Below are 20640 nucleotides of genomic sequence, written 5' to 3' on the forward strand. Positions count from 1 at the left end.
GTCCCACTGCAGCCCAGACTGAGCCCCACCCTGGGCCCTTCCTGTCTGTACATTGACCCAGTGTCCCACTGCAGCCCAGACTGAGCCCCACCCTGGGCCCTTCCTGTCTGTACATTGACCCAGTGTCCCACTGCAGCCCAGACTGAGCCCCACCCTGGGCCCTTCCTGTCTGTACATTGACCCAGTGTCCCACTGCAGCCCAGACTGAGCCCCACCCTGGGCCCTTCCTCTCTGTACATTGACCCAGTTCCCCATTGGGGACCATCCAGCCCCGGATATCCGGCAGAATCAGCGCTGTGGGACCGGGTGACTGAGTCTCGTGACCCTGTCGCTGGGCCTCTGACGTCACAATGGGAGACGACGCTCGCTCAGCTCGAGCTGGAAACCGTTAAAGGGCCGTTCGGATTTAAACCTGGAGCGCGGCCGGTTAAAGGGGAGGGACAGAGAATCGGCCAAAAATGTTCATATAATGAGACCAGGAATGGTTATAAATTGAAATGTTCATGTAATGAGACCAGGAATGGTTATAAATTGAAATGTTCATATAATGAGACCAGGAATGGTTATAAATTGAAATGTTCATATAATGAGACCAGGAATGGTTATAAATTGAAATGTTCATATAATGAGACCAGGAGTGGTTATAAATTGAAATGTTCATATAATGAGACCAGTAATGGTTATAAATTGAAATGTTCATATAATGAGACCAGGAATGGTTATAAATTGAAATGTTCACACTCCCACACTCAGTCCGGGTCTGGATTCCCGCAGTGACTCCAGGTGTCTCTTTCCGTTTGGACTGAACTGATTCCCCCTCAGACTGAAACAGATTAAAGATTAAACAGGAAATAAACAGATTGAACAACAGTGTAAATAACAGGGAGACTGGGGTTAATATTTCAATAATAATTACAGACAAATATTACCCATAAAAGGGACTGAATCCCATTGATATTTTATTTATTACATTAAACATTAACACAAACACTCACCCGATCCGCTCCAGACTCCTGCGGGTCATTATGAGGGAGCGGAGAGTGGGGACAGATCGGTCTGTGAAGGAGTTTGTTCCCAGGGACAGATCCGTCAGTGACCGGTTTGAACTGAGAGCGGAGACGAGATGCTCGGTACAAGAATCTGTGAGACCGACACCATCCAGACTGGGGATCAGAGAGAGAGAAATAACAGGAATCAGGGTAAATCCCCAGTGTTTCTTTGTATTATTATTACTTATACTGACATTAATGTACCGTGTTCAGCATCCAGTTATTATAAACACAATCTCACACAGTCTGATACTTACCGTAGTGTCTGTATTTTACAGTCCGGGTTCCTCAGAGCCGCAGACAGTAGTTTCACTCCTGAATCTCCCAGTTTATTACTGCTGAGGTTCAGAGCCATCAGTGACCGGTTTGCACTGAGAGCGGAGACGAGATCCTCGGTACAAGAATCTGTGAGATCGTTAGCCCATAACCTGGAGATCAGAGAGAGAGAGAGAGAGAGACACAGAGACGAGCAGGGATAACAGGAATCAGAGTAAATCCCCAGTATTTATTTGTATTATTATTACGTATACTGACATTAATGTACAGTGCGAGATATCCAGTTATTATAAACACAATCTCACACAGTCTGATACTTACCGCAGTGTCTGTATTTTACAGTCCGGGTTCCTCAGAGCCGCAGACAGTAGTTTCACTCCTGAATCTCCCAGTTCATTTCTCCCCAGTCTGAACACAAATAGACAGAGAGTGAGAAACAAACTGAATCCAATCCCCGATCTGATACAATTTCTCTCTGATATTACAGGAAACATTGAAAAAACTTCAGGAAATTAATAACCAGATTTCCCTGTCACTGACAATGAATCTCTCTCTGTCCAACACCCCATAGTTTCAGGGACTGTCAGTAAATGTATTTATTAAATAAATTGCTGTCTGTGTGAAGCCTTTAAATGTCCCTCAGTCCGATCTCATTCCCTGATGATCAGAATGACCCTCCTGGAGGGAATTGACCGGCCCAGTCATGTTTGGGGAAACTTGCCTCGTTTCTGCTGCTTCTTAAATGCCAGATTTTATGGGAGTGGGGCGATTTTCCCCGAATTAATGATCTGGCAGTGATTTCCTGTACTTTATGCAGTATTATATTAATCTGTATAATATCTGGGTGTGAGTTATTTTGTGAAACGGCGCTAACGGCTGCTGTAAAATCCGTCCCACAGGAATTTATGTAACAAGGAGAGTTTATTCTGTCCTGTTCCAAGTTTTAAATGTGCCTGTGCTCCGAATTTATAGGGGAGGGGAGTCTCTCACTTTATTCCCATTAAACTGGCTCTATATTTATTTCAGGTGTAACGGGCCCGACAGTTTTCGGGGAATTTTCTGAAGTTCCCTCCCCGAGCAGGGACTCACACACAGGGAGCAGATTATGGGACATTCCAGGGTTCACTGCCCCCTGATTAACCCAGGAGCCTCCCGCTGTGTGTGAGGCCCCACCGCTGGCTGGTGTGTCTGTATTCCTGGACAAATACCCCACAACCCGTTAGATTTGAACATTTTTACCGGCAAACTTTAGCTCGCAAATCCCACTGAGGTGTCGGCCTGGATTAATGAGCGAGGGGCCTGAATCCACGACCTTCTGACTCAGAGGCACGAGTGCTGCCAGCTGGGTGAAGAGATGGTGGATGTATTGGAGAGTGTGAAGGGCTGTGTCATTGATGAGTTAAGATAACGGACCGATATCCTGCGGGGAAAGCTCAGCTCACCCACTGGCGGTTGACTGCCCGAAAGCTTTGTTTTGCTCTTTGTTACTGAATGTTTGGTGTTTCTGCTTCCCTCTCCGACACACGTTGAAAGTCCGGTGACTGTCACTTGCCCCCACACCTCGGTAAGAGGGTGGGATGCTCCGTCACACAGACTGCTGCAGTTAGTGTCGGTCTGTGTAAGTAACAGTGAGAAGGAGTCTCTTCAATGGACGTATCTCAGGCAGTGAGAAAAACAGCAATAAATATCATCTATTGCAATTAAATTATCAGACTCTTTCAGTGGACCTGTATTTACTGATCCGATAAAGACTGCAAAATCCCGACTTGTTCACAAGGAACCATTTTGGATTCTCCAATCCTTAGGGAATTACTAATGGATCCTCGTATCATTTGTCATATTTGTGTTAAATCTTCTTCTCTCTGGTTTAACTGAACAGTTTGTTTCCCTTCATTACGGAGCAACAATACAATCCGTGACTGTTCTACAATTGGACTAACAGTTAGAGACAAATAAACAGTTACCTCAACACCTGGCATTTGTGCAGTGCGGGTCCCAGCCGCTGGAGTCCTTCACACTGAATGTAGCAGTTCTCCAGATCGAGGTGTTTTATTGTATCACAGAGTCCAATGACATGAGACAACACCGCACAGTCAATCGGTGTCAGTCGCAATGCTCGCCGTGAATCCAGGTGTCCAAATTTAAGTATGTCCACAGATCCCACTGTGACCCGAACAAGTATTTTATTCTGAGACTCAAACAGGTAGTGGAATGTGTTCAGGAGGTTCCTTTTACCAGTTTCACTCTCTATGTTTCCAATCTCTCCTTCAACCTTCTCCTTCACCCAGTCAATCACTCCGCAGATAGTTTGATGAAGAAATGGACCCAGAAACTCCTCCAGGGGCCGAGCTGACTGTGAGGAGGAGAGACCAACAACAAAACGGAGAAATATCTCAAATCGTCCATCTTCCTTGCTGTGGGCTTCACTGAGGAGTTTCCGGATGTCCCCTCGATCTGGAGTCAGGAATTGTGCGAGTGCGGCTACAAACTCTTGGATGGTGAGGTGCGGGAATGTGTAAACCACACTCTGGGCAGAATCATCTCTCTCCAAAAGTTCCATCATGAACCCAGACAGGAACTGGGAAGGTTGCAGATTGTACTTGATCAAATCTCCATTTCTAAACACAATCTTCTTCTCGGAGACTCCAGTGAAAGCCATCTCACCGATCTTCAGTAATACATCACGGGGGGATTCAATCTCTCGGCCATGGTTTTTCAGAATGTTGTAAATATAGTTGGAATATAGTTGGGTGATGGTCTTGGGAACACGCTGCTGTTTCCTGTCTCTTTGTGTGAAGAAGGGACCCAGTGACAGACCGAGGATCCAGCAGTAGGAAGGGTTGTAACACATGGTGTACAGGATCTCGTTCTCCTCCACATGTTTGAAAACAGCTGCTGCAACCGACTGATCTTCAAAAAACTTGTTGAAATATTCCTTCCGTTCTTCACCAACAAATCCCAGGATTTCAGCCCAGACACTGATCTCAGCCTTTTTCAATAAATGTAATGCAGTGGGGCGGCTGGTCACCAGCACTGAACATCCCGGGAGCAGCTTGTGCTGTATTAAACTGTACACAATGTCAGACACTTCACACCAGTCTTCAGGATCTGTGCAGATGTAATCAGCCTCTGTATTGATCCGATTGTTATCAAAATCGATACTGTCCTTGAATTCATCTAAACCATCGAATATAAACAGTAATCCCTCTGGGTTCTTCCAGAGCTCTCCCAGAATATTCCCAAAGTAAGGATACAGATCCAGTATCAGATTCCTCAGGTTTATTCTACAGTTAATAGCGTTCAAATCCCGGAATTTAAAACTGAAAACAAATTGAAAGTGTGGGTATATTTTCCCAGTCGCCCAGTCATAAACAATCTTTTGTACCATTGTTGTTTTTCCAATCCCCGCGACTCCGCTCACTGCTGCTGAACTCCCAGATTTGGATTTTCTCCTGGTAAAACAGCTGTGGAACAATTGATCAGTTCGGATTTTTTCCAGTTCTCTCCGGAGATGTTTCTTTCTCCACTCTTCATGGTCTCGGCCTCTTGCCAGCAGTTCATGTTCTACAAGTGTCCGATCTCGAACAGTAGAAATGACCGTTAGCTCAGTGTATAGATTGACCAGCTGGAAAATCTTAACCTTCTCCCTTATTAGGATCGTGTTCACTATCAGTGTTTCAGTTTGGACCCGGAGTGTTTCCTTGTGTTTCTGTTGAACATCTTCAATTAGAACAGACAGAAAGTGGTTCTCAATGTTAGTTGTATTGATATAAAACCAAATTCTCAATATCACTTTACTATTCAGTAAAATGCTCCGAGATTGAATTCACAGCTTCAATAGAGGTGCGAGCAGGAAATTAAACTGAGTTACTGAAAACCTCGCTTGAAAGTGAATAATGGCTGAGAGAAGTTTCAAATCCTCACTTGCTTCCAATTTTTACTGAACATGGAGATTTCTATCAAGGTGATATTTTCCCTCTGATGATTAATACTATCAGCCCTGTCCTGTACCATGGACATCTCATTACAAATCCAAACGTGATTCTGGTATACGAAACTAGTGGCTCCAGTGGAATAATTTATGAAACCGTCAGTGGTGCTGACCTTTTGCGGAAATGGGAAATAGGTTATTGTGTGCATTGGGAGAGGGACAGACTGTGAATGAACAGATATTCCACTGTTATTGTATCAGACCTCGGGCAGGTTATCTGGGATATTGTGGGCACTGGGAGAGGGGCAGACTGTGAATGGACAGAAGTTCCACTGTTGTTGTATCAGACCTCGGGCAGGTTATCTGGGATATTGTGAGCACTGGGAGAGGGAGAGACTGTGAATGGACAGAAGTCCCACTGTTATTGTGTCAGAACTCGGGCAGGTTATCTGGGGCATTACGTACATTTCTGTATTCACCTGTTCACAGGTAACGATTACTGCCATTCTGAAGGTACAGAGGGGAATCAGAATGATGATGGAAGGTACTCGGACTTTAGGTTGAGGGAATGGTGAGAGGGTTTGGTGTATTTTGTTTGTGCAAGCGAATTTGGGATTGAAATGTTTCAATGGAATTCACACCATTATTAAGAACATAAGAAATAGAAGAAAGAGTAGACCATACGGCCTCTCGAACCTGTGCCACCATTCATTAATGTCATGGCTGATATATCTCAAATCCACATGCCCACCCTGTCCACTTATACATTGATTCCCTTCGTGTCCAAAAATCTATCGATCTGATTCTTGAATATACTCATCGGAAACAGGAAACAGGCTCACAATCAACAAAATAATGAATAATGGAGAAGGGAAGTCAGGGTAATTTTCTCACCCAAAGGGCCCGAGAGCCTGGGAAGGACACTAAAAGGGCAGTGTAAGTGGGGTCAAGAGATAATTGAACGTGTTTCTGTGGATGCACTGAGAGGAGGGGTAGGTGGGATCATATCTCTAACAGGGATAGGCTTATTTAGAAACAGGAAAAGGTCATTTGGTCCAATCATTCTTCTGTTATATTGTGTTTCAGAATTTGCGAACAATTTTTCAGTCGTTTTACACCTACATCGAATGTGTTTTTATAACAGTCCTGTCATATCACCGATTAGAATTAATAATACAACGACTGCCCACATCACTCAGTGTAATGTTAGAGCAGAAAACAGTCACAGTTCATTTCAACTGTTCTCCCAATAATTATACTCCTTTGTTTCATATTGGTCTGAATTTCCGATAATGCAGGTTTGAGAAATTACATTGGGTCTAAAAAGACCCGTTAGTTAAAGGACTTTTCTTTGAGTGGAATAAGATTCTCTCTTTCACTGCCATTCGGAAGCCAGCCCACAACTTCCGAATTACCCTGAACATTGTCTTTCCCTCACATTTCTGCACGGATTAATGATCTATTGTGTGAACATCTGTACATCTTCTCAGATCAGATCGAACACATTGACGTCTCGTTCTGTGCTGTGAAATGATAACATTTTTTAATATTTCGCATTTCTCCACCTCGTTCCCTACAGGAGATTGTGAGCAGATTTCTGGGGGCGCAGGTAAACCGTGACGTCTGGCTGAAAGCACTGTTCATTAATTGTGAGCCCAGAGCATCCTTGGGGCACATTGGTGTTGTGTATATGATTCACCGTGTATCAGGATCCTGCCAGGTGTGTATGGGGATTCACAATATATCCGGATCCTGCCAGGTGTGTATGGGGATTCACAGTGTAATGGATCCTGCCAGGTGTGTATGGGGATTCACAATATATCAGGATTCTGCCAGTTGTGTATGGGGATTCACAGTGTATCAGGATCCTGCCAGGTGTGTATGGGGATTCACAATATATCAGGATTCTGCCAGTTGTGTATGGGGATTCACAGTGTATCAGGATCCTGCCAGGTGTGTATGGGGATTCACAGTGTATTAGGATTCTGCCAAGTGTGTTCGAGGATTTAACAAGTGTTAGTGAACAGCAGCTGGATTATGTGAAATATTGCAACCTCCGCATATTTACAGGATATATAAAAAATCTTGTTAAGTGTAGCTTGAATCTGTGCAGAATAGTTGAGGATTGCTGACAAATCCAAACGACGTTCATTTCTGTTCCCTGCACCCTTTGAATTCCTGATTCCCAGATTCTGAATATTTCTGAACTGAAGTCTACAGTCAAACATTCTGATTCTCAGAAGTGAAATAACCAGTTTGAAATCCCCATTTCATCACTTACCTTTCAGCTGACTGGGTATTTCAGATAAACCTCGTCCGATGTTCATGTAAACAAATGGATCAGGACCTGTTTAAATCAATGAGCTTTCATGAAATTAGATCTGTGTAATATTAAAGTAAATTCTGCAGTGTTTCAATCTGAAATTGAATTCAGTGTGTGATTTTACCGTACCAAGTTCCTGTATCTCTTTCAGTATTTTGTCCAACTTTGGTACCACATGGTGCATTTTCACAAAGGATTCCCACATCACCCTTCGGGCCCGAGAGCCTTTCTCCATCACCAGATTTAGGACAAGTTTGGAACTGTCCGCCCTGTTTCCCTTCTCCACGAGATCAACGATTTTCTGTGAAGAATAATAATGAATATACTGGTCTCTCCTTTTCCCAGTCCCACTTAAACTGATTCCCTTTTGTTTTCAGTCCACACAAGAGTTATACCCGAACCGTTCCCCTGCCCTTTGTACAGACACCGACCGATCCACTGGGTATTTTCACCTCTTCGTATCAGTGTTTCAGATTCACTGTATTTTCAATTTGATCCATTTCTTTCCTATTTGGCCTGTTTCTCTTCTGTAACATTCTATGATTCTAAGATCTGACATCTTGTTAGTTCTGTGATGTTTAAATAATCCAAACTCATTCTGTGTCCCTCCCACTTACCCGATGTTCCTGCCCACTGAAATGCCTCTCGTATGTTAACAATGAGCTGACTCCGTCCACCACTTCTTCAATCGCCTGTTCTAGTCTGTCCCGGTAGAATTTCGTCAACTGGAACAGCTGGTAATCGTCGCACTTTGTCAGGAACTCAGTGATTGCAGCGTTCGGATCTGTGAACAAAAATGGAGAAAACTAAACACATTATCGACTTTCTATCCGTGCGGTTACATTTTCTCTAATAACAAACGGCTGAAGCCTCCTTTGAGCCACATTATCAAACACCTTCTGAAAACCCATATACACCGCATGTGCTACATCCCATCGATCTATATAGTCACCTCTCAAAAAAGCTGTATCAAATTTGCCAAATACGACTTGTCTGCCGCGAATCAGTTCCAGCCTCCCCTGATCATCCCCTGTATCTCTAAATGTTCACTAATTCGACCTGGAATTATAGATTCGAGGAGATTGCCCACAGCTGACGGAGACTGATTGGTCTCCAGTTACCCGTTGACCCTCTCTCCCTATTTTACCAGAGACATTACTTGGGCTCCTTCAGTCCACCTGGATATTTTTGATAACAATCGAAGATTGAGAAATTGTGGTCAGAGTCCCTCCTATCTCCTCTCTGACTTCCTTTAACAGCCTCGGGTGTGTTATCTCTGGGCCCAGTGATTTATCCACCTCGGCGATGTTTCTCAGATCCAAATCCTTCTCTACAGTTATCACTAACTATGGTCCCGCATTCGCCTCTAGTGCACCAACATTTTCTCTTCCATCATCATTTTTTAGAAACTAAAGAAATGTTTTGTATCACTCGAAAACTTCATCCACAACTAGTTTCCCCCAGTTCCCCCTCTATCTCACCTCCACTGATTGCTGGTCTGCAAAACCCACTGGGAATTGTGCTATTTCCCTTTCTTTTGCTTAAATGTGTACATATGGATTCTATCTTCACACAGCTCCCTGGAACATCCTTCTCACTCTTTTCCTCCAAGAGTCTCTTTAAAACTAACTCTTTGAACAAGCTTTTGGTTAGCAATCCTAATATCTCATTATTTGATTCGGTGTCAAATTGTGTTTGATAATCGCTCCTGTCACGCACCCTGGTCGTTTGACTATATTAAAGGCGCTATTAATGCAAGTTATTATTGTTCCAGATCTGTCATAGAACCTTTATTAATACTGGCGTCCAGAACTATTTTTCTCTCCCCTCAAAATGTTATAACCAAGAACATTTCGCTCTGAGCCCTGTGTAAAGTCAGGCCCTGTCTTAAAGATACTCGATCACATCTCTCATGACCCTAACTTTCCGAATCTGTTTGGAATGATTTGTGGATTCACAGACATAACACACAATCCGAACTCCGAATTTTTCGAATAATGTTCCGTTTTCGTTCCTTCGTTTTTTTAATATCAAGTGACTTTATCTCTCAATACTTCAAAATCAACTTCCTTTTTACCGACTAATAGCTTTTCATTATTTCATAAATCTTCCGTTCCTCCTTCAACAGTTTTATTAATTCCACTTTCCAGCCTCAGATCCGGACTATTCCAAACCTCCAGTCATATCAGCTGATGCCACCCTACTGCTCCATTCACCCAGTCTGTAAAACCATTGTTGGTCAGTTCAGACCGTGACCGTACCTTCCCTTCTCCCTGAACTCACTCTCGTCCCCAAGACGGTGAACCCTTCACTCCTGCTCCATTCAAACAGTCTGTAAAACCATTGTTGGTCGGTTCAGACCGTGACCTTCCCTTCCCTTCTCCCTGAACTCACTCTAGTCCCCAAGACCGTGAACCCTTCCCTCCTGCACCATTCACCCAGTCTGTAAAACCATTGTTGGTCGGTTCAGAACGTGACCGTCCCTTCCCTTCTCCCTGAACTCATTCTGGTCCCCAAGACCGTTAACCCTTCCCTCCTGCTCCAGCCTTGCAGCCACACATTGACCTGCCTCATATTTCCCTCCTTAAGCGGCCCAGTGCAAATCAATCCGGAGATCACCATCTGGTGGCCTTGTTTTATATTCTTGAGCCTCAGTCTTAATATTCCCTCTGTAAACGTATCAGTGTTATTGGTTCTGACCATGGCAATTCTCTTCTCTCCTTTCCTTCCCAGAGATGGTCCCACCTGTTCCAGGATGTTCTTCCCCCTGGCATCAGGAAGGCAACTTACCATTCGGGACCTGGTCAGGGCTGCAGAAGAGACTGCCTGTTCCCTGACAATAGGATCTCCCACCACTATCACTGTACTGTTTCTGTGCCCCACCTGCCTCTCACCCCCGCCCCACTCGGGGTGTCCCCCTGCTCCCCGGTCTCTCACTGTTACTCAGGAAGACCATCGTCTGAGACACTGTCTCTATCTACCTTACAGTCCCCAACACCAGGTATCTATTGGACAGTTCGAGTACTCAGCAGATCCCTCCAACTGTGACTGCACTGTCCCTCTAGATGGTCACTCTCTTCCCTCTACCTACACAGTATCTGTGCTGTTACCTCTTCCTGTGTGAGCTGCAGGTTCTTGCTCGTGATCTGAACCGTTTGTCAGGACATAAAATCAATTTTGATGAATTTGCTGAACCTACCTGAGTCCATTCTCATTTTTTTTGAAGATGTGGGACATTCTCCCTTGTTTGGACCTTCAGCCATGGTGGTGACAGATGTTCCCAGATTCTGATGCTCTGTAATAAACATAATATTAATAGGAGGTTAGACAGAAATATTAATGAGAGTAGGAGAACGTTGCCTTTTCAAACATGTTACAAATTCCCTCCTCCCCCATCAGTGCCAGAGCCGTTAGCTCTGGGATCGATCATTTCCCGATTGTTATGATCAACGCTCCACATCAGCTGTGACACAGACAGCTGCCCAGTGAAACCATTGAGTCCCGCTGATCTCCACAAACCAGTTGCCGTCGGCCGAGACTCTGCACTGGGAGCGCCCATTGGTCAGCTTTGCTCACACAATGCAGGCCAGAACCAGCCTTATTCCTGAGGTAATGAATATTCTGGAAGTAAAGATGGAGCAGGGTGAGCATTGATGATTTAAATGACTCTTTACTCGATTTTACATTCTGATGCTATTGTATTATTTTATTCATTATGTTTGTGATTTGTTGAGAATTGATATTAAATCCTGGTACTTCATGAATATATCTATCCACATACACAATATATATCTGGGTGTGATTCCACTGGTCTCTATGGTCAATGGGATTGTCTATGATTTCATAGAGATGTGTCCTGTTTGGTGCTTCTATTAGATTATATTTACCGCATCCCTCATGGTACCAGCACCTGACTAATGAGCACAGTAGCGGGTGAGGAGATTTACCACTGTTCTAATATTAACACTAATGAGCACTGTAGGAGGTGAGGAGATTTACCACTGTACTAATATTAACACTAATGAGCACTGTAGGAGGTGAGGAGATTTACCACTGTTCTAATATTAACACTAATGAGCACTGTAGGAGGTGAGGAGATTTACCACTGTACTAATATTAACACTAATGAGCACTGTAGGAGGTGAGGAGATTTACCACTGTTCTAATATTAACACTAATGAGCACTGTAGGAGGTGAGGAGATTTACCACTGTTCCAATATTAACACTAATGAGCACTGTAGGAGGTGAGGAGATTTACCACTGTTCTAATATTAACACTAATGAGCACCGTATGAGGTGAGGAGGTTTACCACTGTACTAATATTAACACTAATGAGCACTGTAGGAGGTGAGGAGATTTACCACTGTACTAATATTAACACTAATGAGCACTGTAGGAGGTGAGGAGATTTACCACTGTTCTAATATTAACACTAATGAGCACTGTAGGAGGTGAGGAGATTTACCACTGTACTAATATTAACACTAATGAGCACTGTAGGAGGTGAGGAGATTTACCACTGTTCTAATATTAACACTAATGAGCACTGTAGGAGGTGAGGAGATTTACCACTGTTCCAATATTAACACTAATGAGCACTGTAGGAGGTGAGGAGATTTACCACTGTTCTAATATTAACACTAATGAGCACCGTATGAGGTGAGGAGGTTTACCACTGTACTAATATTAACACTAATGAGCACTGTAGGAGGTGAGGAGATTTACCACTGTACTAATATTAACACTAATGAGCACCGTATGAGGTGAGGAGGTTTACCACTGTTCTAATATTAACACTAATGAGCACTGTAGGAGGTGAGGAGATTTACCACTGTTCTAATATTAACACTAATGAGCACTGTAGGAGGTGAGGAGATTTACCACTGTTCTAATATTAACACTAATGAGCACTGTAGGAGGTGAGGAGATTTACCACTGTACTAATATTAACACTAATGAGCACCGTATGAGGTGAGGAGGTTTACCACTGTTCTAATATTAACACTAATGAGCACTGTAGGAGGTGAGGAGATTTACCACTGTACTAATATTAACACTAATGAGCACTGTAGGAGGTGAGGAGATTTACCACTGTTCTAATATTAACACTAATGAGCACTGTAGGAGGTGAGGAGATTTACCACTGTACTAATATTAACACTAATGAGCACCGTATGAGGTGAGGAGGTTTACCACTGTTCTAATATTAACACTAATGAGCACTGTAGGAGGTGAGGAGATTTACCACTGTACTAATATTAACACTAATGAGCACTGTAGGAGGTGAGGAGATTTACCACTGTTCTAATATTAACACTAATGAGCACTGTAGGAGGTGAGGAGATTTACCACTGTACTAATATTAACACTAATGAGCACTGTAGGAGGTGAGGAGATTTACCACTGTTCTAATATTAACACTAATGAGCACTGTAGGAGGTGAGCAGATTTACCACTGTACTAATATTAACACTAATGAGCACCGTATGAGGTGAGGAGGTTTACCACGGTTCTAATAATAACGCTAATGTCTAATGTTATAAATCGTGTAACTTTAAACATTCAAATGAATCACAGTATTTATTGTGGAATGTCGCCTGGGGCCTTACAATGTCAATAAACACCATAAATATTCAATGGTAGATTTGACTGCTGTTATACAATTACCTGTGTGCGTGTCGCTGTGGTACGTGTATCTCACGAACTTGTATCCAATCAAACTACCATTCCGTGTCCTTTCCTTTCCCCACTGTGGAAATGTAAAAGTGATTATTTCTCGGATCAGTAATTTATCCAAACTATAGTTGAAGTTATTCTGCGGCATTAATTTCCAAATCATTTTATCACCAATTTATATTGAAATGACAATCATTTAATTCAACTGAAAATATGAAATCCAGAAATAGATTTACTGATGGGAAATAACATTATGTGAAACCCAGCATCCAGTTCAGAATTATAAGATGATTTATTTCGATAGTTGGATATGAAATATATTTGAATTCGGAAACACTCTATGGTACTACCTTAACATATCGATATTCCTGGGGCCATAAAGGTGGGTTCTTTCCGAGTTGGTGATGGAGGCGGGGAGACACTGTATATCTGCTGGGCTCTGCCTCAGACTGGAGTCACCTCTTAGATCAAAACTCTTTATTCTAAAACAGACACAAGATTCATTTGTGACTGTGTTTTGAGACAGAAATTGATCTCACTTCACATTTCATTGCGCGGCCTCATGCTCGATAATTGAACTCGGTGATCAGACTCTCCCAGTCTCATTCTCACCATCTGTGGACTGTCTACAGGATCAGTGTTTATCTGAGGAAATGGGACTTTCTCTTACTTATCTCCCCAGTCGATCCATGGAAGCTCTTTGAATCGGAAGGGTTCTCACTGGTTGCTGCTCTCACAATCCTGTGCTGATTCACCTGCTGTTGTTCCTCAGTCTACAATCCCTGTTTACTTCCAACTGTGGACTTTTCTCAATCACTCCGTCATTCACCAGGAGATCTAATTATGTCAGGGCAGAAAATGAGACCAATATTGAAGGTGTGAAATAGAATGTAATATACACTTTTCCTCTAATGTTTAATTATAATACAAGGAATTGAAACTTAAACAATTGAATAACAAATATTTGATTGAATGAACAAACTGTTTGATGAACTCTGTTCCCACATTCCATGTCTCTTTACCACCCCGACCACAATATGTGACCGTTTCATTCTCCAGCCCCAGTTAGAGGCAATTCCTTCTCCATGTCCCTCCTCTCTTTTTGGGATCATATTTGCTATTTTTGAATTAGTGGCCATTCCTTTACATTTTCTGGCTGAACTCCATCCAGGGAACAAACTTCCAGTTTCCAAGTGTATTTTAGTGACATCATCGACAAACAGGGATAGTTGACGGGACAATATCCTCAGCGATATGGTTCTACCCACAGAAGGCAGCTGTACTGCCCCAACACCGTGACTGGGAAGTGTGACTATTATAGTGAGTTCCCTTCACTGAATATTTACATTACACAACATAACATGGGACTGATTTATCACAGAAAGAAGAGATTTCCCTTGCTGTGAGTGTTACTGTTTAGTGTGGACACTCCGATCAGTACCTTTCAGCCAACGTCCCAGACTCTTCCATCACCATCCCTGGGTATGTCCTGTCCCACTGGCAGGAAAGACCCACCAGAGGTGGCAGTACAGTGATATACAGTCAGGAGGGAGTGGCCCTGGGAGCCCTCAACATTGACTCTGGACCCCATGAAATCTCATGGCATGAGGTCAAACATGGGCAAGTAAACCTCCTGCTGATTACCAACTACCGCCCTTCCTCAACTGATGAATCAGTCCTCCTCCATGTTGAACAGCACTTGGAGGAAGCACTGAGGATAGCAAGGGCACAGAATATACTCTGGGTGGGGGACTTCAATGTCCATCACCAAGAGTGGATCGGGAGCACTACTACTGACCGAGCTGGCCGAGTCCTTTTTTTTTTATTCGTTCACGGGATGTGGGCGTCGCTGGCAAGGCCGGCATTTATTGCCCATCCCTAATTGCCCTTGAGAAGGTGGTGGTGAGCCGCCTTCTTGAACCGCTGCAGTCCGTGTGGTGACGGTTCTCCCACAGTGCTGTTAGGAAGGGAGTTCCAGGATTTTGACCCAGCGACAATGAAGGAACGGCGATATATTTCCAAGTCGGGACGGTGTGTGACTTGGAGGGGAACGTGCAGGTGGTGTTGTTCCCATGTGCCTGCTGCCCTTGTCCTTCTAGGTGGTAGAGGTCGCGGGTTTGGGAGGTGCTGTCGAAGAAGCCTTGGCGAGTTGCTGCAGTGCATCCTGTGGATGGTGCACACTGCAGCCACAGTGCGCCGGTGGTGAAGGGAGTGAATGTTTAGGGTGGTGGATGGGGTACCAATCAAGCGGGCTGCTTTATCTTGGATGGTGTCGAGCTTCTTGAGTGTTGTTGGAGCTGCAGTCATCCAGGCAAGTGGAGAGTATTCCATCACACTCCTGACTTGTGCCTTGTAGATGGTGGAAAGGCTTTGGGGAGTCAGGAGGTGAGTCACTCGCCGCAGAATACCCAGCCTCTGACCTGCTCTCATAGCCACAGTATTTATATGGCTGGTCCAGTTAAGTTTCTGGTCAATGGTGACCCCCAGGATGTTGATGGTGGGGGATTCGGCGATGGTGATGACGTTGAATGTCAAGGGGAGGTGGTTAGACTCTCTCTTGTTGGAGATGGTCATTGCCTGGCACTTATCTGGCGCGAATGTTACTTGCCACTTATCAGCCCAAGCCTGGATGTTGTCCAGGTCTTGCTGCATGCGGGCTCGGACTGCTTCATTATCTGAGGGGTTGCGAATGGAACTGAACACTGTGCAGTCATCAGCGAACATCCCCATTTCTGACCTTATGATGGAGGGAAGGTCATTGATGAAGCACCTGAAGATGGTTGGGCCTAGGACACTGCCCTGAGGAACTCCTGCAGCAATGTCCTGGGGCTGAGATGCTTGGCCTCCAACAACCACTACCATCTTCCTTTGTGCTAGGTATGACTCCAGCCACTGGAGAGTTTTCCCCCTGATTCCCATTGACTTCAATTTTACTAGGGCTCCTTGGTGCCACACTCGGTCAAATGCTGCCTTGATGTCAAGGGCAGTCACTCTCACCTCACCTCTGGAATTCAGCTCTTTTGTCCATGTTTGGACCAAGGCTGTAATGAGGTCTGGGGCCGAGTGGTCCTGGCGGAACCCAAACTGAGCATCGGTGAGCAGGTTATTGGTGAGTAAGTGCCGCTTGATAGCACTGTCGACGACACCTTCCATCAATTTGCGGATGATTGAGAGTAGACTGATGGGGCGGTAATTGGCCGGATTGGATTTGTCCTGCTTTTTGTGGACAGGACATACCTGGGCAATTTTCCACATTGTCGGGTGGATGCCAGTGTTGTAGCTGTACTGGAACAGCTTGGATAGAGGCGCAGCTAGTTCTGGAGCACAAGTCTTCAGCACTACAGCTGGGATGTTGTCGGGGCCCATAGCCTTTGCTGTATCCAGTGCACTCAGCCGTTTCTTGATATCACGTGGAGTGAATCGAATTGGCCGAAGACTGGCTTCCGTGATGGTGGGGATATCGGGAGGAGGCTGAGATGGATTATCCACTCGGCACTTCTGGCTGAAGATGGTTGCAAATGCTTCAGCCTTGTCTTTTGCACTCACGTGCTGGACTCCGCCATCATTGAGAATGGGGATGTTTGCAGAGCCTCCTCCTCCCGTTAGTTATTTAATTGTCCACCACCATTCACGACTGGATGTGGCAGGACTGCAGAGCTTTGATCTGATCCGTTGGTTGTGGAATCGCTTAGTTCTGTCCATAGCATGTTGCTTCCGCTGTTTAGCATGCATGTAGTCCTGAGTTGTAGCTTCACCAGGTTGACACCTCATTTTTAGGTACGCCTGGTGCTGCTCCTGGCATGCTCTTCTACACTCCTCATTGAACCAGGGTTGATCCCCTGGCTTGTTGGTAATGGTCGAGTGAGGAATATGCCGGGCCATGAGGTTACAGATTGTGCTGGAATACAATTCTGCTGCTGCTGATGGCCCACAGCGCCTCATGGATGCCCAGTTTTGAGCTGCTAGATCTGTTCTGAATCTATCCCATTCAGCACGGTGGTAGTGCCACACAACACGTTGGATGGTGTCCTCAGTGCGAAGACGGGATTTCATCTCCACGAGGACTGTGCGGTGGTCACTCCTACCAATACTGTCATGGACAGATGCATTTGCGACAGGTAGATTGGTGAGGACGAGGTCAAGTAAGTTTTTCCCTCGTGTTGGTTCGCTCACCACCTGCCGCAGGCCCAGTCTAGCAGCTATGTCCTTCAGGACTCGGCCAGCTCGGTCAGTAGTGGTGCTACCGAGCCACTCTTGGTGATGAACATTGAAGTCCCCCACCCAGAGTACATTTTGTGCCCTTGCTACCCTCAGTGCTTCCTCCAAGTGGTGTTCAATATGGAGGAGGACTGATTCATCAGCTGAGGGAGGACGGTAGGTGGTAATCAGCAGGAGGTTTCCTTGCCCATGTCCTGAAGGACATAGCTGCCTGACTGGGCCTGCGGCAGGTGGTAAGCGAACCAACACGAGGGAAAAACTTACTTGACCTCGTCCTCACCAATCTACCTGTCGCAAATGCATCTGTCCATGACAGTATTGGTAGGAGTGACCACCGCACAGTCCTCGTGGAGACGAAGTCCTGTCTTCGCACTGAGGACACCATCCAACGTGTTGTGTGGCACGACCACCGTGCTAAATGGGATAGATTCAGAACAGATCTAGCAGCTCAAAACTGTGCATCCATGAGGCACTGTGGGCCATCAGCAGCAGCAGAATTGTATTCCAGCACAATCTGAAATCTCATGGCCCTGCATATTCCTCACTCTACCATTATCAACAAGCTAGGGGATCAACCCTGGTTCAATGAGGAGTGTAGAAGAGCATGCCAGGAGCAGCACCAGGCGTGCCTAAAAATGACGTGCCAACCTGGTGAAGCAAAAACTCAGGATTACATTCATGCGAAACAGCGGAAGCAACATTCTATAGACAGAGCTAAGCGATTCCACAAACAACGGATCAGATCAAAGCTCTGCAGTTCTGCCACATCCTGTCGTGAATGGTTGTGGGCAATTGAACAACTAACGAGAGGAGGAGGCTCTGCAAACATCCCCATCCTCAATGATGGCAGAGTCCAGCACGTGAGTGCAAAAGACAAGGCTAAAGCGTTTGCAACCATCTTCAGCCAGAAGTGCCGAGTGGATGATCCATCTCGGCCTCCTCCCGATATCCCCACCATCACAGAAGCCAGTCTTCAGCCAATTCGATTCACTCCACGTGACATCAACAAACAGCTGAGTGCACTGGATGCAGCAAAGGCTATGGGCCCCGACAACATCCCGGCTGTAGTGCTGAAGACTTGTGCTCCAGAACTAGCTGCGCCTCTAGCCAAGCTGCTCCAGTACAGCTACAACACTGGCATCTACCCGACAATGTGGAAAATTGCCCAGGTATGTCCTGGAGTTCCTCAGGGCAGTGTCCTAGGCCCAACCATCTTCAGCTGCTTCATCAATGACCTTCCCTCCATCATAAGGTCCGAAATGTGGATGTTCGCTGATGATTGCACAGTGTTCAGTTCCATTCGCAATCCTTCAGATAATGAAGCAGTCCGAGCCCGCATGCAGCAAGACCTGGACAACATCCAGCCTTGGGCTGATAAGTGGCAAGTAACATTCGCGGCAGACAAGTGCCAGGCAATGACCATCTCCAACAAGAGAGAATCTAACCACCTCCCCTTCACATTCAACGGCATTTCCATCGCCGAATCCCCCACCATCAACATCCTGGGGATCACCATTGACCAGAAACTTAATGGATCAGCCATATAAATACTGTGGCTACAAGAGCAGGTCAGAGGCTGGGTCTTCTGCGGCGAGTGACTCACCTCCTGACTCCCCAAAGCCTTTCCACCATCTACAAGGCACAAGTCAGGAGTGTGATGGAATACTCTCCACTTGCCTGGATGACTGCAGCTCCAACAACACTCAAGAAGCTCGACACCATCCAGGACAAAGCAGCCCGCTTGATTGGCACCCCATCCACCACCCGAAACATTCACTCCCTTCACCACCGGCGCACTGTAGCTGCAGTGTGTACCATCCACAGGCTGCAATGCAGCAACTCGCCAAGGCTTCTTCGACAGCACCTCCCAAACACGCGACCTCTACCACCTAGAAGGACAAAAACAGCAGGTACATGGGAACAACACCACCTGCACGTTCCCCTCCAAGCCACACACCATCCCGACTTGGAAATATATCGCCGTTCCTTCATCATCGCTGGGTCAAAATCCTGGAACTCCCTTCCTAACAGCACTGTGGGAGAACCTTCACCACACGGACTGCAGTGGTTCAAGAGGGCGGCTCACCACCACCTTCTCAAGGGCAATTAGGGATGGGCAATAAATGCCGGCCTCGTCAGCGACGCCCACATCCGATGAACGAATAAAATAAAAGTCCTGTTAACTGCTGTGGACTCTGTTTCGAACCGTTTTGAATTGACAGTTCCTGACTCAGAGGCTGGATGTGTCTCCAGTTAGCTGCAAATTTTAAAGTTCTGGCATGTGGGGATGGGGAAAGAACGTTTGTAACTACAAGTGCGACCTTTCAATAAGAATATTTAACCATCAAATATGTATTAACTGCAATAACAACACCTCAGTGTGGGAATGTGGAGGGAAGGTTGAAGATGTTTTAGAGAACAAGAGAAAATAGAAGCTGTCAGCAATTAACTTGTTTCCATTTTGCTCTAAATGGTCAGTAATGTACACAACTGGACGATAGATTACAACTCATTCTCATGCCTGTCATAAAATATCTCTGATTAGAGTGAATCAGGATCAGGAACTGAATGATTGAAGTGGAATGTGTAAACAAATATGGCCCACTCTTAGTTTTAAGATAAATCAAATCACTGTCTCCAAAAATATCAATTGTTGATGGGGAATTGGAGTTGAAAGATTTATCGGGGACACTCTCCAAACACAATGGATATGTTCGGAGGGCTCACATTTTGGGGAGGTCACTATGTCACCACAGGATGGCAGTGTACAGTGTATAGCACAAGGTGGTGGGGAAGGCATTGTGTCACCACAGGATGGCATTGTACCGTTTCCGACACTATGGGGCGGGGAGGGCACTGTGTCAGCACAGGATGACAGTGTACTTTGTCCGACACAAGGGGTAGGGAGGGCACTGTTTCATCACAGAATGACAATATACTGTGTCTGTTTATGTGAGGGAGCAAGTCGCAGAGTGCATCAGTGAGAGACTGAGTGAGTGTGTTTGCAAGGGAGAAAAAGAGAGAGAGAGAGAGAGAGACAGAGTGCGTCTATATACCTGAATGATTCTGAGCAAGTGTCTGTATATGTGATGGAGGGAGACACACAGTGTATCAGTGAGGGACTGACTGGGTGTGTGTGCGAGATGCAGAGAGATGGAAAGAATG

The 20640-nt window shown here is 45.3% G+C and overlaps 1 protein-coding gene across 1 annotated transcript; it reads right to left on the reverse strand.

Moving 5' to 3' along the window:
* Window positions 1-680: 680 nt before the first annotated feature.
* Window positions 681-3959, reverse strand: LOC137314514 (NACHT, LRR and PYD domains-containing protein 3-like). Its single transcript, XM_067979827.1, has 5 exons — window positions 3290-3959; window positions 1647-1733; window positions 1307-1477; window positions 996-1163; window positions 681-823 (listed from the first exon to the last, which is right to left on the reverse strand). Exons 1-5 carry the CDS (start codon window positions 3886-3888, stop codon window positions 736-738), a joined length of 1113 nt encoding a protein of 370 aa, XP_067835928.1. The 5' UTR covers window positions 3889-3959; the 3' UTR covers window positions 681-735.
* Between the last annotated feature and the right edge of the window lie 16681 nt (window positions 3960-20640).

Source organism: Heptranchias perlo, unplaced genomic scaffold (genome assembly GCF_035084215.1).
Source record: "Heptranchias perlo isolate sHepPer1 unplaced genomic scaffold, sHepPer1.hap1 HAP1_SCAFFOLD_52, whole genome shotgun sequence".
Lineage (NCBI taxonomy): Eukaryota > Metazoa > Chordata > Chondrichthyes > Hexanchiformes > Hexanchidae > Heptranchias > Heptranchias perlo.

What these genes read in the sequence shown, in the direction of transcription:
- LOC137314514 (XM_067979827.1), bottom strand. Translation starts at nt 3,888, where the DNA reads ATGATGGAACTTTTGGAGAGAGATGATTCTGCCCAGAGTGTGGTTTAC. An exon ending in TGTAAAATACAGACACTGCG is followed by an intron (nt 1,478 to 1,646) that starts GTAAGTATCAGA and finishes TCTGATCTCCAG; the next exon opens with GTTATGGGCTAACGATCTCA. An exon ending in AGGAGTCTGGAGCGGATCGG is followed by an intron (nt 824 to 995) that starts GTGAGTGTTTGT and finishes AATCTGTTTCAG; the next exon opens with TCTGAGGGGGAATCAGTTCA.